We start from the raw sequence: 15683 nt of genomic DNA, 5'->3' as shown, positions 1-15683 counted from the left end.
TTACTTTGACAAATAAAAGTTAACCAACAATAATTAAAATATTTCTCTATGGTTAAACATTGCACAGTATTAAAAACTAAACAGCATTTTGAATGGGCTTTTTTTTTTTTTTTTTTTGAAAATCGTAGCAAAAGTAGTTAGAAAGATAATTTTTTTCATGCATAACAAACAGGGGATCCAGAATGGGAATTTACGGGAGGTCACTGTGACCTTCCAAAAAATTTCTCTGCAAATTTTGTCTGACGATTTGCGAAATTAGGAGACATAATTGTAATATTTAAATGCCAGAGTGGTCCTTTTCATTAGAAGTACTTATGTGTGTATACCAGTATTTTTATGATGCGGCAAAATTTGAATTCCATTCAGAAAATTGAGAACTTCCGCCCTCCAAAAAATTTTAGTTCGGTCCGCCCCTAACAACACACATACACCAACTGTATCCAAAAATTGTGCACATTTCAAAGCGGAATCAAGCAATATTTTATTTCAGTGCAAATTGTTTTGTAAAAAAATGTTGCAATGATTGGAATAGGTAAAACAAGTTTTTAATCCATACATGTAAGCATTACAAAATGTTTAAAGTTCAACTTGAATTAAGATCTCCCAAATCCACGGTTAAGGCTAAGGTATCCCATTAAGCAAGATACATTTTGAGAAATTCTTAACGATCGTGCTTTCAAAATTACAAAAAATTCCAACGATTTATACGAATGTGCCGCTTTTGAATACTTTGAATGGAGAACTTTGCTTCCTGCCTACGTTCATTGATCAGCTGTGGATTAATATTTCTTACAAAATCGAAATGCGAAACAGTGTGGCATCTCTTTTCAAAGATTTTCATTCAGTTGCACCTGGCTGTTACGAACGGTAGGTAAAACAAATTCTGACGTAAAGAGTTTATTTAAGGTTGAAAGAAGATTATTTCCAACTTAGGAATTCCTTTACTGTTGATTCAGGCAGTAATCTTTGCATCATTTTTCATTACTAATAATAAAGCTGAAAGTCTCTCTGTCTGAATATCTCTATGTCCAGTACTCTGACAGGATATCTGTAACGCGCATAGCGCCTAGAGCGTTCGGCCGATTTTCATGAAATTTGGATCAGAATTAGTTTGCAGCATGGGGGTGAGCGCTTTGAAACGATTTTTCGAAAATTCGATTTTGTAATTCGATTCCAATTTTAAGAACATTTTTCCGAACAAAATTATCATAAGATGGACGAGTAAATTACAAAGTTATCATAACGTGGAACCGTAACATTAGCAAGCCATTTGGCGAGAAATTTATCATACATTATTTGTAAATATACAGGCGAACCAAAACACCTTTTAATTTTCTACTACGGGCAAAGTCGTGCGGGTGCCACTAGTTGAAAATTATTTTGATTAACTCCCTCAGTTTCAATTTAATTGCTATATTTGAATGCAGTAGGAGTCCTATTATCCGAAACAATTGGGACCGGACCCCATTCGGATAATCAAAACTTCTGTGATTTGGATAGTTTCCAAAACTACCTTCAGAGTAGTTCATTGTTTGGAACTAATTGTTTAGTAATGGCTGCCGACACCATCAACTTGAAGTACTGAATTAGCTAAAAACGAATTACCATAGATGGTTCAAAAACAGATAAGTCCTTTTTTTTGGACCAACAATGCTAGCACGTATTTAAGTTTGTTGCTCTAGACAGAGTATTCCTCAGAGAACATCGAAATTTTAATTTAGAGAGACACATTCGTCGTGAGAGATGGAATGGGTCCACTGACTATATAACAGTTATTATTTTAAGTTACGTAAAATATTAAAAATGGAAGTAGGTGGACGTGAACTTGTTGAACGAACTATTTAAAAAAAGTAGATACTAGTAATATTTCATGTTTAAATGAGCTAATTTATCAATCTAAACCTTTTCCGTTCAACTCCCTGATGGCGTATGTGTATTAGGGTGTTCCCCCCCCCCGAAAAAAACGAAAGTTTATTTTTCAAGTCGCACACCCTCTTATATTTTTTCTTTTGTTTTAAGTCAAAACAGTTCTAAAAACAGTTTCACATAATTTGAAGTACGGCAACAAGTGTAGGCTTTTGCCTAAAAGTGGGAACCAGCACATGTAATGCTAGGCCAAATATAAAAAAAACTTTTTCGAGAAACTTGAAATTTCTGTTGATAAAACGCTGCCCCTATACCCCCCAAAAAAAAACATTTATTCAAACTGGAAAAACATTTAGGCATCCCACACTTGGCCTGAAATTTATAATTTTCTTTAAAAAATTATTATTTTTTTTCGATACATATTTTTAAAAATTCAAGGTAAATTTTGCGAAATTATCAAGACAAAAATCATGAACAGTAATGATAGGTTATTAGTTTTAAATCGAAATTTTTGCTCTCCTGCAATATTTAAGTCTCCTAGTACCCAAAGATATGGATTTTTTTAAAGGTTAAGTTAGTTTTTTCATTTAATTTATTTTTTTTATTATTCATTTACAAACGTTGCTTTGAAAATGTGTTGGCTAATAATTTTTGAACTTGATATTTTATTTAAATTTATATGTAATTTTTTTAAAAGATAAATAGAAAAAAAATCAGAAAAATTTACATTTTTATGCCAACTGTGGGGTATCTAAATGTTTTTTAACTTGAGTAAATGATTTTGGGGTGCATGTGAGGTGTGGGGTACAGGAGGCAACGTTTTATCAACAGAAATTTCGAGTTACTAAAAGGGTTTTTTTTTTCGATTTAGCCTGTCATACAAGTGCTGGCTTACACTTTCAGTCAGATCGGCACGGGTTGTTATGTTCAAATTACATGAAACTTTTTTTTCGCAATTGTTTTGACATAAGAGGAAAAACATAAGAGGGTATGCGACTGGAACAATTGACTTTCATTTTTTGTGGGGCACCCTAGCATGTATGCTTTTTGTTTACTTCTATTTTTGAAAAGTGGCGAAGTAGCAACTACATTTCAAAAGTAGTTTGTAGTTGCTACATTTAAAAAAAAGTAGATGTAGTTAACTACATTTGTAACAAAGTAGTTGTAGTTCGCTACAAAGAAAAAAAAAAGGTTTTCCAACCACTGGTTCAGAATATCGGGATATCAACATTAGGGAGTGTTCAGATAGAGTGTCCACTGCAACTGCTTCGGAAGTACCTCCCGTGACATCTGCTTACTCAGCAAGCCTCCAAAGATTTATCAAGAATTTACTGCATGGAGAGATTTAAATTGAGTAGGAGCAGCATTTTGCTCTTAGTTAGTGCCGGAGATAAAAAGACAGAGTAAATGTTGTCCCTTAGAAACGACACAGCATTGCCGGTGTCACGTGTGCAGCAAAATGTGCGATCGGCATTTTGAGCACTTGAATCAAGATGCAAACGATTTCTGTAAAAGTTGTTTTTCTGCCTTTACAGTGTCAATGCAGAGTAAACATGTTTTCGCTGTGTTAGTTTTAAATGCCCATAAATAAATTCTAATTGGTTTTCATTGTTTCAAAAATACATTATAATGAGGCATTTTTGGCAGGCCCGTCATTTAGGGGGTCTAGGGGGTGCAGCTGCCAGTGTAACTTTTGGAAATTAATGTATTTACGTGTAAGTGGGCAAGGGTTTTGCTGTTTTTTGGAAAAATTCTCATCGAGTATACGTTTACATTGAATTTGCCTCCCCCCCCGGAAAAATTCCAAATGACGGGCCTAATTTTAGGGAATTTTAAAAGTGGATATTGTGATTATAGTTTGGAAATTACATAATCCGACCATATTATGTGACCTGTTCCTATGGTCTTATGGTGTGTTTCCCAAAAGTTATCAATAAAAATCGATGTGATTTTGTGATGTGTATTTTGACGATGGTGTGTTTTGTTTGTATTGCGTGTTTTTTTTTTTTTTTTTTTTTTTTTTTTTTTGTGCTAGTTCATTTATTATTGCAGACTTACGGTTTGGACAGGCAGACTTCTGATTCGGCGAACACAGCGACAGCCTACTTGTGCGGTGTGAAAGCTAACTATGGAACCCTTGGAGTTGACGGACGCGTCAAGTATCAAGATTGTTCATCCTCTCTCGACAATTCCACCCATGTTGATTCCGTTTTAAGCTGGGCACAAGAGGCAGGTAAATACAATTTCTGCATAGCGTTTTAAGAGGGGAAACCAGTTTAGACGGGTTAAGAAATCTTTTTTTTTTAATGTTATAAAATGTTAGAGTAAAACTATTCGAGAATATTTTGCTAAAATATCAGTGAAAAATTCCGATTAGTTCCGATGCTATGAGGACTTAAGCTACTGTGGAGATTCGAAAACGGTCACAGCATTTTTTTTTTTTTTCAAACGCGTTTTCCTCGAAACAACTTTTTCGACTTGTAAGGGCATACTAGCTCAAAGATTTATTGATCAATCGTTCTGAAAATTTGTGTGAATATTCTTTATTCAATTGTACTCTATATGAACCTAACTCTGGGATGATATTATTAATAAATATTTTTGTTAATGCAAGAAATGAGAAAATAAAGTGGTAGAAAAACATTACACTGTAATCAAAAACATGCAATTTTCAGCTTTTTTAATCACAATTAAGTTCATATTCTTAGGAAATATGTTGTTTACTAGAAAGAAAAATTGCAAAGATTACAGATAAAAACTGTGGCTTCGGTAATGCCCATCAGTAACAAGCTCAAATGGCGACCGTCCGTGCACAGCAGCTTCTAACTCCACTATTTCTGGTGGAAACGGCTTGGAAAATTACAAGGTGTACTTCAAAAGTTGAAAAAATTTCCTCCAAGTAAAAAAAAAAAAAAATCCTGATTATTTCTCCTCTGTTAAAAAAATTCACAAAAAACACTGATATTTCGGCCTCCTAAATTGGTTTTCCCCCTTAAAAGTAAATTTTCAACGTAAGTTTCAAAGCATTTTTGATTTGACACAGAGTTTCTTTACTCGAAAATTGATGTTAAACTCTACTAGTTGTATGCCTGTTATGACCTATTTATTTTAAACCTTAACAGCTATAACAGCCTATTAATGTTACATTAAGCCTTATCCTACTCTCGAAAGCTTCATATAAATAATAGCCGATGATCGAGTAATCCGCGTGTTTCAACAATGAAACTCGCGCCACGGCATAATACTTTGATATTTCGCAACTCCAACAAACTATAGGGGGCACTGCAACCTACGTCTAATGGCGGATGAAAAAGGTAAAACAAACGCATGTCGTAGCGTAGAAAATGCTAATAAGTCTAGTAATTTTGTTTGTATACTTAATATTTTTGTTCTATTAAGGGACAAAACAATTTACGTTGCTGAAAAACAATCTAGGGCACATCGAATGCGTTAATAAACACTCATAACAAACTGCCTATGTTTAGAAACAAATACACGTGGAACGCAATGTTTTACCTTTTTCTGTAATTTTTTAAATCACCGTAAGGTAGCGTATTCGAGCGCTGGAGTTGCGAATGTGTTTTGGTAATCTTTAACATGCAGGGAAAGGCTTTATTGTGACTTTATCTTTATTGTAGACTATTATTTAGTTAGGTCAACAATGAACTCTATCTACTGGAGTTTAAGTTTAAACCACTGGAGTTAGGGTTACAATTTCAACAATCAAAATATCACCAAACAGGCAGTTGCTTCGTTCAAATGTAGAAGAGTAGAAGCAATTTTCTAGTAAATAATAATACGAAAAATAAGCAGATAAAGACGCCAGCAAACCTTAGCAATGCTCACATTTGATTTAATGCAGTCCTAAAAACGAAAACGTATCGCAGTTGTTTCTTGAAGCATTTATTTCTCATCTAAATAAAGATTATTTCCTAGACCAAAACTAAAATGATGTTTTTCAAATTTCGCAAAACAGGAATAAAAAATGGAAACAGCAATCGCTAGGACCATGACTCGATATTAAAGGGGTTGGAAGTAAAATTTAAGAAAGTTAGTCGTAACTGGAGTGCCCAGCAGGCCCGTCATTTCGTATTTTACCAGGGGCGGGGAGCAAAAGGTGTATATTCAATCTAAACTTATTCGGAAAGCAGCAAAACCACGTTCTCTTATACCAAAAAAATAATAAATTTTCAAAACCTGTGGGAGGGGGGGGGTCATTACGCTTACCCCCATATAAAATTCGAACTTGTTTGCCCAGAAACTCCGACTTTATCGGGATTGTCTTGACTTCAAGAATCTTTTACGGATTCTGAAAATATCCTGATTTGGTCCTGAAATTAGTTTTTATCTTGATTTGTGCTGAACTTTTGAACAATTTTAAGATAATCAAGTCAAAAGCGCTATTTTTGATCCATGACATGGAACCTTTTATTAATGTCTGCTACTAAATGTAATGATTTACATACTATCTCTGGTGCTTCGCGAAAGACTTCAAAAAGTTTTAGATCGCTTGGTATTCCACTAACACTCGTTGTTTCTAACCATTAATGATTCTAACGCAGCGCTATCGCAACCAATGGTGTCTTGTGAACAGCCTCGTCAGAAGTTCACTGAAAATGGAAAAGTGGTATTGGTGCTGAGATGAACCAATACCATCTAGAGTTTCCTCGTATATGATATTGGTTGAGTTTGATTACCTTTACAATGCTACCTCGAAGGTAAGTCAATGCAACTCAATTCGGTGTCAATAAGTTTCTCGTTTCATTTAACTGACCCAAAACCAACATTCTGAAAGTAAGGTATTATCTTACTGGTGCCGCATTTACCCTTTCCGTGATCTAGCGATGTAATTTTTTTTTTGTATATAATATTTCTATCTTCCCCATAGGCAAGTGGACAGGATTGATCACAACAACTCGAGTGACTCATGCGACTCCTGCCGGATTGTACTCACATTCAGCTAGCAGAGAGTGGGAAGGGGCCTGCCCTGACTCCAGGTGTCCCGATATCGCAAAGCAGTTGATCCGGCATTCTCCAGGCAAAGATATCAGAGTGAGTATATAAACAAAGGATTTGGAAAAGGAAACAACTTTAGGAAGGTAAAAAAGGTGGGCAGTTGTACAGAGAACTGGCAAATTGTTAAAATATAATTAATGATAGAGAAATTCGAAAAATAAATTGAGCAAATAGCATTTAAGGACTTCATTTTTTTGAGCTCATTCGAGGCTGATCGATAAGAAAATTCCCTATGTTTAGGGATTAGTGAATTGCATGTTGCTGTATAAACAGATGCTATTGAAAATCCCTACTCTAGGCTTTAAACTTAATCATTGAATTTCATTTGTATACGTGCCATAAGACACACAATTTTTTTTGTTCCCGCACGACATAGGCTTCAAGAAATATCCTCGAAAAGAATTTGAAAGATCATTAGTCGCTTACTGCTAAGGACTTGACATCGGTGGCAACTTTTTGTTTCTGTATATTGAAGTCTATGTTCGTTGAACATCGACGGTTTATTCTCAAAGCTTTTGTGTTGTCCATGTTTTATTTTTGAGTAAAAAAATTGCCGTCATTATCAAAAAAAAAAAAAAAAAAAATTAAACAATTATTCCCTATTTCTGAACAGGTTATCATGGGTGGAGGGCTGTGTAACTTTCTGCCTTCGGGCAGCGAGTATCGTGGTGCAGAAGGCAAAAGAAACGATTCCCTCAACCTGCTAAATGAATGGCTGGATGACAAATCTGCAAAGAGGGGCAAAGCCGTCTTCACTGCTAAAGAACTGCTGTCTCTTGACACAACAAATGTTGACTACTTACTCGGTAAGTATTTTGCAGTATGTTTGCCATTATGATATGGGAAGTTTCGAAGTAGAGAACACGGTATTACCTAAGGTAGGGGGCTGTTCTATCAATCAACAGAAGATTCCTCCTTCATTTCTTCAATCATAATGAAATTAGTTTCAATAATCCTGAGTTCGTATAGTGTTTAGAAACGCCACATTTTGTAATAACTCTACCATCAATGCACCAGAAGGACCATATTGCTTTCTAAGGAATTTACTTAGCTAGAAGATAGTTGTATACGATTATTGGTGGACGAGTCCTTAAAAAATGGAGCGTGACTTAAGAATGTACGAACTCTGGATTTTTGAAACTAATATGTTTTTGATTTAAGTAAGGATTGATTGGCAACTAGATGTTGTTGGTTGATAGATCACACAAATATCCGAACACTGTTTCATTAAATTCGAGACCCCAACAGTTTCAATGTTTACATACAGCTAATTTGGGACAAAATTATCGGCCTAAACGCAATTTTAGACGAAGGAAGTATTAATTTCGATTGATTTATATTGAAATTAAAGAAAAAAAGTGATGTGTTAGGAGTAATGGCTGGTTTCTGCAGTCTAAATTGATATTTTAAGTGTAATTGATTGTAAAATTGATAGCAGTAAGAATTCTGCAGTAGAATTAGCTCTAAAATAAATTGAGATTTAAATAATAATTATGGAATATTGTGTATTGATTTTGATGTGTGAGAAAATGCATTCTCTTGCTTTAGGTCTTTTCCATGCTGACCATTTGCCATATGTTCTTGATCGACCCAGTCTGCCCGACCCGACACAGTACCCGTCTTTAGCTGAAATGACTGCTGCTGGGATCGAGGTGCTCAGGAAAAACGATGAAGGATACTTCCTTCTCGTCGAAGGCAAGTGCTTTCAAATTTCAATTTCGCAATATCAATAGCTATATATTTTGGGTTGACACTTATGATACAACAGGATTATATATGTTTCGCAGCATATTTCAAATGGCCGTATGGGATCAACATGTGTTTCATTAACAGCAAGTTAGCAGTCATCGATGTCACTGACCGCCGGTGGTTACTGAAAGTATAAATGCGATATGAAACTAAAAAGATAACATTGTTAGTAAATTCAGGATCATATCGCCATTAAGTTACGAAAACTGGAATGAATTTTGTTGAAAAAGATTAACAAAACGTAAAAAAAAAAAAAAATGAATTTTGACATTTTGAATTTGAGTTATGTATTTCGCAATTACGAGTTGCGATAGGACCCAACTATATTGCTAGAAACGGCTCCTGTCCCCCCAAGCTTGCCCCTCTTCCTGGGCTGCTACTTAGTACAGTTGTGTATGTAGGCATATGTGTGTATGTAGGCGTGCGTGTGTGCATATACCTGTGTGAGGGGGTGTGTATGTGTAGGCATGTGTGTGTATGTGTGTGAGCATGCGTGGATGTAGGATATGGACGCCCCCGCCCTGAAGAAGCGGATTCCGGGGGACAGTGCTCAGCACCAGAGGAGCCGCACCTGTTGACGCCTTTATTCCAAGCTGAAAAAGGAACCAAACATCAAGGACGGTCAAATGAAAACAATTAGCAAAAAATGCAATGTTTAGAAATTTTACACGTGTTCTGGCCTGCGAGAATGATTTTATTTGAGATCTAACCCTCGGGCAGAAAAGGGGTGGGCACCACTGGTTTAGAGCTAACGCTCGCTAGTGAATAACATAGCGATCTATAAGCAACGCGCGTTGATTTCAACGCAGCTCCAAAGCAAATGATTTGGAACGTCAACTACTAACGCAGTGCACATCTCTCTTGATTTTACTACCGCGTATTGGAGCTGCGTTGAAATCTAACCTGCACTGCATGTGGACGGGCCTTTAAATTCTGAAAAAGTCTCTAAAATCTGAAAAATATTGTTTGAAATCTGGATTTATTTGTATTCTAGGTGGCAGCATCGATCTTGCCCATCACATGAACTGGGCAATGAAATCTTTAGAAGAGGGATATCAGTTCGACAAGGCCATTCAAACTGCACTCAACATGACCGATTCCAAAGACACTTTGATAATAGTCACTGCTGACCACTCGCACACCTTTACCATAGGAGGGGATTATCCAATCAGAGGATCCAATATTCTAGGTAAGTGTGGACGCCATTTTGTATCTCAATAACTCACTTGTGCCATTTGGCTTTCCTACGTGACTGCATTCCACTTTTTCTTCTGGTATTGAATCTTTCGTCAACCTTGCTTCTAATTTACGATACATTTCGTAAATAAAGTTCTAAAGAACGCGATGCAACCCGATCGTACTTATTAATTTCTTCCTAAAAACATAAAATGTTTGGAGGGGGGGGGGAGGTACGACACGGTCCTTGAAATTCAAGGAGAAACGTTCAGGGCTTGAAAAGAATACAGGGTAGTGACTCGGTTTGGAACCATTGTTTATTTTTCAGACTTTTTGATATAGGCACATTACGGAAAATTTTTTTTCCTTTTATTCTATTAACCTTCACCACTATCATTTGATATAGGTTTCCATCTTAAAACTATTATAAAAAGAAATACAAATTTAGTGAACTTTTGTTTTGCAGTGCCTCCTTCAGAACATAATAAGATCCTGTTCTTTACGGGGTATATCGGTATATCAATTTTTCTTCGAGTCCTTGTTTTATTTCTCAAGGTATTGCAGTTCAGCTTAACGAGGGAGCTATGTTCCTTGGAGCGATTGGCGCCAAAAGTTATTAAGCACGAACATCCATCAGGGTCCGTGTCCGCACACTTAATTTCTTTTGATTCTATATGCATTACGTTTTGTGTTAAAATAGCCTCCAAAATCATTCATTTTCGGACACAGTTATTTTGCACACAAGGTCAGAATGTGCTAATCCATCAAAATTTAAAAATTTCCACTAGTCCAATATTTTCTTCTGTATGTATTGTTTTGGACATTAAAGGAAGTTAAGAAAAGTTACTTTTGTGTATGAAACATCTGTAAACAAGTTTTAGTTGCTGCAATGTTTTTTTCTTCAAAAATTCAATACAAAAAGACTAAAAGGCTTTGCTTACAGAAAAAACACAGCTAATAGTTACTTCATATCTAAGAGTTGTAGCTTATCTTTTACCGATGAAAAAATTTATTTATATCGATCTTTTCTTCACACCTTTACTCTAGGACTAGGCGGAGTGTCTGACGTCGATAATAGAACATACACCACCCTTGGTTATCACAATGGCCCTGGATACAAGATGGATTCCCGGGAACGAAATTTAACGCAAGAAGAAGCTCGTAAGTAATCGCACTAGTCAGGTGTCTTTCATTCGAATGAAAATGTCAAATGTGAGAGAATTGCATCTTTATTGCTGTGTTAGGAAAAGAGAGAAGGAAAGATTCGGATCAATGTTTTGTTGAATACAGGGGAAAAGAGGGAGTTATGTCTCTTATTATACTACAGAGAAGAGTCAATATACTTTAATAACATGCTTTCTAAAATATATACAAATTTTTACATAGTATTTTATTTTTTAAATTTTTGAACACTGAATTTCAGAAGTAAAACCTTTTTCAATAAATAAATAAATAAATAAAATAGTAGTAGAGTTGGAAAGGTCATTATTTTTTGAGGATTATTTTAGCTCTTATGCTCTTCAAATTGTTTATTTATACTATGGGTTATGTGTATTAGTGGTGATTGTATTGCGGTATTTGTAAGAAGTTTAGTATCAGAAATCCGGTATTGTCTGCTATACTTTTTATCTATACACCCAGGGTCTGATTAACGCACGGTATTGCAAAGTTTGTTCCTGGTCCGTCAAAATTTAGTCCCCCTTCCCATCAAAATTTGGCTACAACCATCTTATCAGTGATAAGTTTCACCAATGTAATGTTGCTTTGACAAACGTGCGACCATCACAAGCCCCATTACATTGGTGAAACTTATCACCAATAAGACGGTTGTAGCTAAATTTTGATAGATTCAACAAAATTTTTGGTGATAAATTGAATATTTTTAAGAGTGTTCTACAAATAAACACATTCAAAAAATTTAAAAACCAATCTATTGTTGTGGAGGTTATTGTGTATTAATAGAAACTGTATAACAGTTAAAACGAGTTGATGTGTGCATCGCATGAATTCTTTTTACTCCAATTTAATGTCATTTCCCCATTATTGGCAATTTTAATGTGATTCAATAGTTTACTCTCTAAATGTCACCAACAGTGTCCAAATTGAAACCAAATTAAAAAAAAATTGCCAAGTTGGCTAAAAAACTTGGCGACCAAAAGATTGGCGATATATTGGCAAATGTCCGCCAAATTATAACACCACTTGAGTTTACATCGAAATTAACAATGACTTTCCCCCAAAAAGGGGCAAAAGACCCATTTAAAAACACCCGAATGCAACCAAAAAAGGAAGGTGCACAACTAGATCCCAGTAGGAGTCTACATAACAAATTTCAACTTTTTAGGACAAACAGTTCTTGAGTTGTGCGACATGCATACGTCTCGAGAAAACTCGTTGTAATTAACTTGTGAATCGTCAAAATGGATATTTCGCGTGTCTATATGTTCTTAGCCACTTATCCACGTGTGGTCGAGTCGGAAATAAAACTCAACATTCATTCGGGGGTGAGTAAAATGGAAATTAATGTTGACTTTTGAGTGAAATTTTTTTCGCGAATACAATACTTCCTTTTTTGTAAAAGGAAGTAAAAATAAGTATGGAATCTTAATCTCTAATGTTCTTTTTACAGTTAACAAAGATTTCAAAATGGATACTGCCTTACCATTGAGCTACGAAACTCATGGCGCCGAAGACGTAGGCGTATATGCCCTGGGTCCGTGGGCACATCTGTTCCATGGTGTACATGACCAATCATATATTCCCTACGTCATGGGTCATGCAGCCTGCATGGGCCCACATGTGGACCTTGCCCAGTGCAGTTCAGCGTTGTCAAATCTGATGGCTGGAGGATGGTTCACGGTGGGGAAAATGTTATTCATGAGTATCTCTAGTTATGTGTTTAGTGTTTACAGACTATCTTGATGATACGATTTCTATGAATTCACTTGTCATCGTAATTATGAAACAAATCCTGCTTTGATGTAAAGACTTGTCGACTGTCCGTCATGATGGCACAAAAATTGCCTCAAGCTGGATTTTCTATGTATTTCTTTTTGGGCTTCATGACATTTGTTTCAGCGTATCACAGAAGAAAAGAATCTCTGAACAAGACTTATATGGCAGAATCGAAAGTGTTTCTGCGGTTGTAATGAGTACTTTTTTTACTTATTGGTGTACGTTTGCGGAAGTTTTTCATATTCTCTTTGTGAGAAAAAAAAAGACATTTTGATGAATGCAAAATGACAGTACGTTTTAATAAAGATATGTGTATTGAAATTGTTTTTACCTAAGCCGATTTTTAAAAGTTTTGTAAAACATTTTCCTACAATTGTCCCATAAATGTGAGTACACTGAATAACTAAAGAGAAATATTGGTTTAAAAATGTAAAATATTTCTGAATGAAAATAATTTTGATACATACCATATAATGAAGCAATGTTCGTAAGTCAATGTGTGCATGACTTTTATTTTAACGTATTATGCGTTCTTTTTTTTGCTCATTTCTATTTTGAGATTTAATTAAAAATATCGTCGTTGTAAATTACTGCTCTTTGCAAGATTTATACAAATGAGTCATAACTTTGCATTAAAAAACTAACAAAATACTATCATCAATCGCAATACTTGAAAGATATCTATTTGAAACTCGCAGCTTTAAAAACTAAATGAGATAGTTAACATTAAAGAACTATAAAAGTTCTACGTTCTATAAAATAATGCTGTTTCAGTGCTGATTCGTTAACGATTCAGAAGAACGTACGAATGAGATTTAACTAGATGTAATTAAATACATAAACTGTAATCCATGAAACTTTACAATTTGCATTGTCTTACTATATTAAACAAAAGAAGAAAGTTTTGTGCTTACACACACTGCCAAACAGTTTCAAAGATTACAGTTCAAAAATTAAAAAACCGAAGTAAAATGACAGGAAAAATATAAAAATCTGATGAAACTACACATGGGAAGCATTTTCTCTAAAAAGGTATTATCCCATAGAGTAGTGTGGTTCAAAAAAGCTTTTTTTCAGCTAGAGTCCAGGACACCACCTATTATTTTTGACTTATTAATAGTATTGTGCTGTAAAAGAGTTTTAGCTTCATATTCAAATTTTAAGAGTATGCTTAACCCCTTAATTTAACACTAGCCGTAGCATAGAAAATGCCACAAATTTGAAACATTTAATTTCCCCTGCTATTTTTTTTGTAAATAATTACTTCATTGCAATGTATATGCATGTTGCTAGTGTATATTATAATATGAAGCATTGTTTTTTCAGTTCAATGTGTTTTTAAACCCCCCTCCCCATACTTATGAAGTTAGGGGGAAGGGGTTGAGCACCCTCTTTCAGTTGAAGGAGAATGCTAAAATTCTTCCAGTATATAACTATCCACAAGTGTAAAAATATTGAGGGGTGTCCTGTTATCTAGGAGAAACTTCTTTTTTTACATGTATTCTTGAACTACCCTACTGTAGAGGCGATCTATACACTCTACAGGAGTAATTGGTACATAACCCTTCTTTGAGTAGTTGTAGTCACAAAAGAGTTAAGATTATGAAGCCTTAATAACACGAAGAAATACAATTTATAAAATAATTGCATTTAATTTATAAAATCAACTTTAAACTTAAGGGACACATATGCTCCATGGTAAGGGTTAAAAAGACATTTTGGACTATGATGCTTTAAACGAAGTGTTCTTGTTCAGGTCGATTTGAGCACTCCTTAAACTTTGGGTATTTCCTAATAACCTTTCCTTTTATGTTCATGAAATATTTGACACACATGTTAGCATTTACACATTTTATTGTTTTGAAATCAGGGGCGGATACAGACTTCCATTTCGGGGCAGGGGTCATGCTGAAGAATGACATCTCTTCTCCATCTCTCGCAGCGAACAGACCTGAGCGTTAATAAAAACCACCAAATCTGCTAGGAATAATAGGTGCAATAGGGCATAAATGTTACAAGTTAATTTCATGAGCAATGAAAAGAAGTAGTTTGGTAAACACACCAGCAGTAGCGTAACTAGGGGTTGGCAGGAGTGACTCTTGCCAAAGGCGCAGCAGCCAGGAGGGTGGCATTTCGACTAATCATTAAAAAAAAGGTTTTTTTTATAGAATTTGAAAAATGCAAATTTTTTTTTTAACTCGCAAGAATCTACTGAGAAGGAACATTGGGCATCATTAAAACTCATTCTAAAAAAGAAACTAAGAAAAAAAATTACAATGCTGCCTCCTATTTGTCGAATCAATTAATCAGAATGTTCCATAGAAAAAAAAAATGTTTTTTTTTTGGAGTTCACAATGACCTCCGGTGACTTCCCATATGGGCGACTCTGGGGGAGGGGGGAGCAATTTTTCAGTTCGCCAGGGGCGCTAGACCCCATAGTAACGCTACTGCACACAAGTAGTGGCGAGTGTTTCAGTAGTGGCCACTTCAAGGTTTAAAAAGCACTAGTAGTAGCCAAAGTAATGTATATTTTTAAACTCTGGGTCTACAGTATTAATTACCTCTCTTGAAACTCAACGATCGTATTTTATCTCAATTCTTCCTTAATCGTCCCATTTGCTAAAAATGCCTGAATTTCAATTTGTTAATATTTTTATCAATTTTTTCCCAATCCTCAAATTTGATCCAGAAGTGGCCACTCCAAAATTTGAAAATTTCTGTAGTAGCCATTAGACATTCTCCCATCCGAAGCATTTACATTACTTTAAATTCAAATAACTGATGAATAAACTATTCTAATTTTGAATGACTATCAAATTGACTCAATATACTTTCATAACGTTCCAATATAGTAATCACATTGTTGTTCATTTCGTTTTTCAAACCTTGAAGTGGCCACTACTGGTATATTTGCCTTATTT

At 35.1% G+C, this 15683-nt stretch overlaps 1 protein-coding gene across 1 annotated transcript in view; it reads left to right on the top strand.

The window, feature by feature from the left end:
- The window catches only part of LOC129230615 (alkaline phosphatase-like), a 56011-nt gene extending 42668 nt beyond the window's left edge, over positions 1 to 13343 (top strand). Inside the window, exons 3-9 of the mRNA XM_054865030.1 lie at positions 3919 to 4099; positions 6755 to 6918; positions 7496 to 7688; positions 8431 to 8577; positions 9626 to 9820; positions 10855 to 10968; positions 12437 to 13343. Of these exons, the coding sequence (XP_054721005.1) occupies positions 3919 to 4099; positions 6755 to 6918; positions 7496 to 7688; positions 8431 to 8577; positions 9626 to 9820; positions 10855 to 10968; positions 12437 to 12729 (1287 nt within the window). The 3' untranslated portion in view covers positions 12730 to 13343. The remainder of the gene's footprint in view (positions 1 to 3918; positions 4100 to 6754; positions 6919 to 7495; positions 7689 to 8430; positions 8578 to 9625; positions 9821 to 10854; positions 10969 to 12436) is intronic.
- The last annotated feature ends 2340 nt before the right edge of the window (positions 13344 to 15683 follow it).

This window comes from Uloborus diversus, chromosome 9 (assembly GCF_026930045.1).
Source record: "Uloborus diversus isolate 005 chromosome 9, Udiv.v.3.1, whole genome shotgun sequence".
Taxonomy (NCBI): Eukaryota; Metazoa; Arthropoda; class Arachnida; order Araneae; family Uloboridae; genus Uloborus; species Uloborus diversus.
The sequence above is the reverse complement of the archived record's forward strand: the minus strand, read 5'-3'. Positions and strand labels throughout refer to the sequence as shown.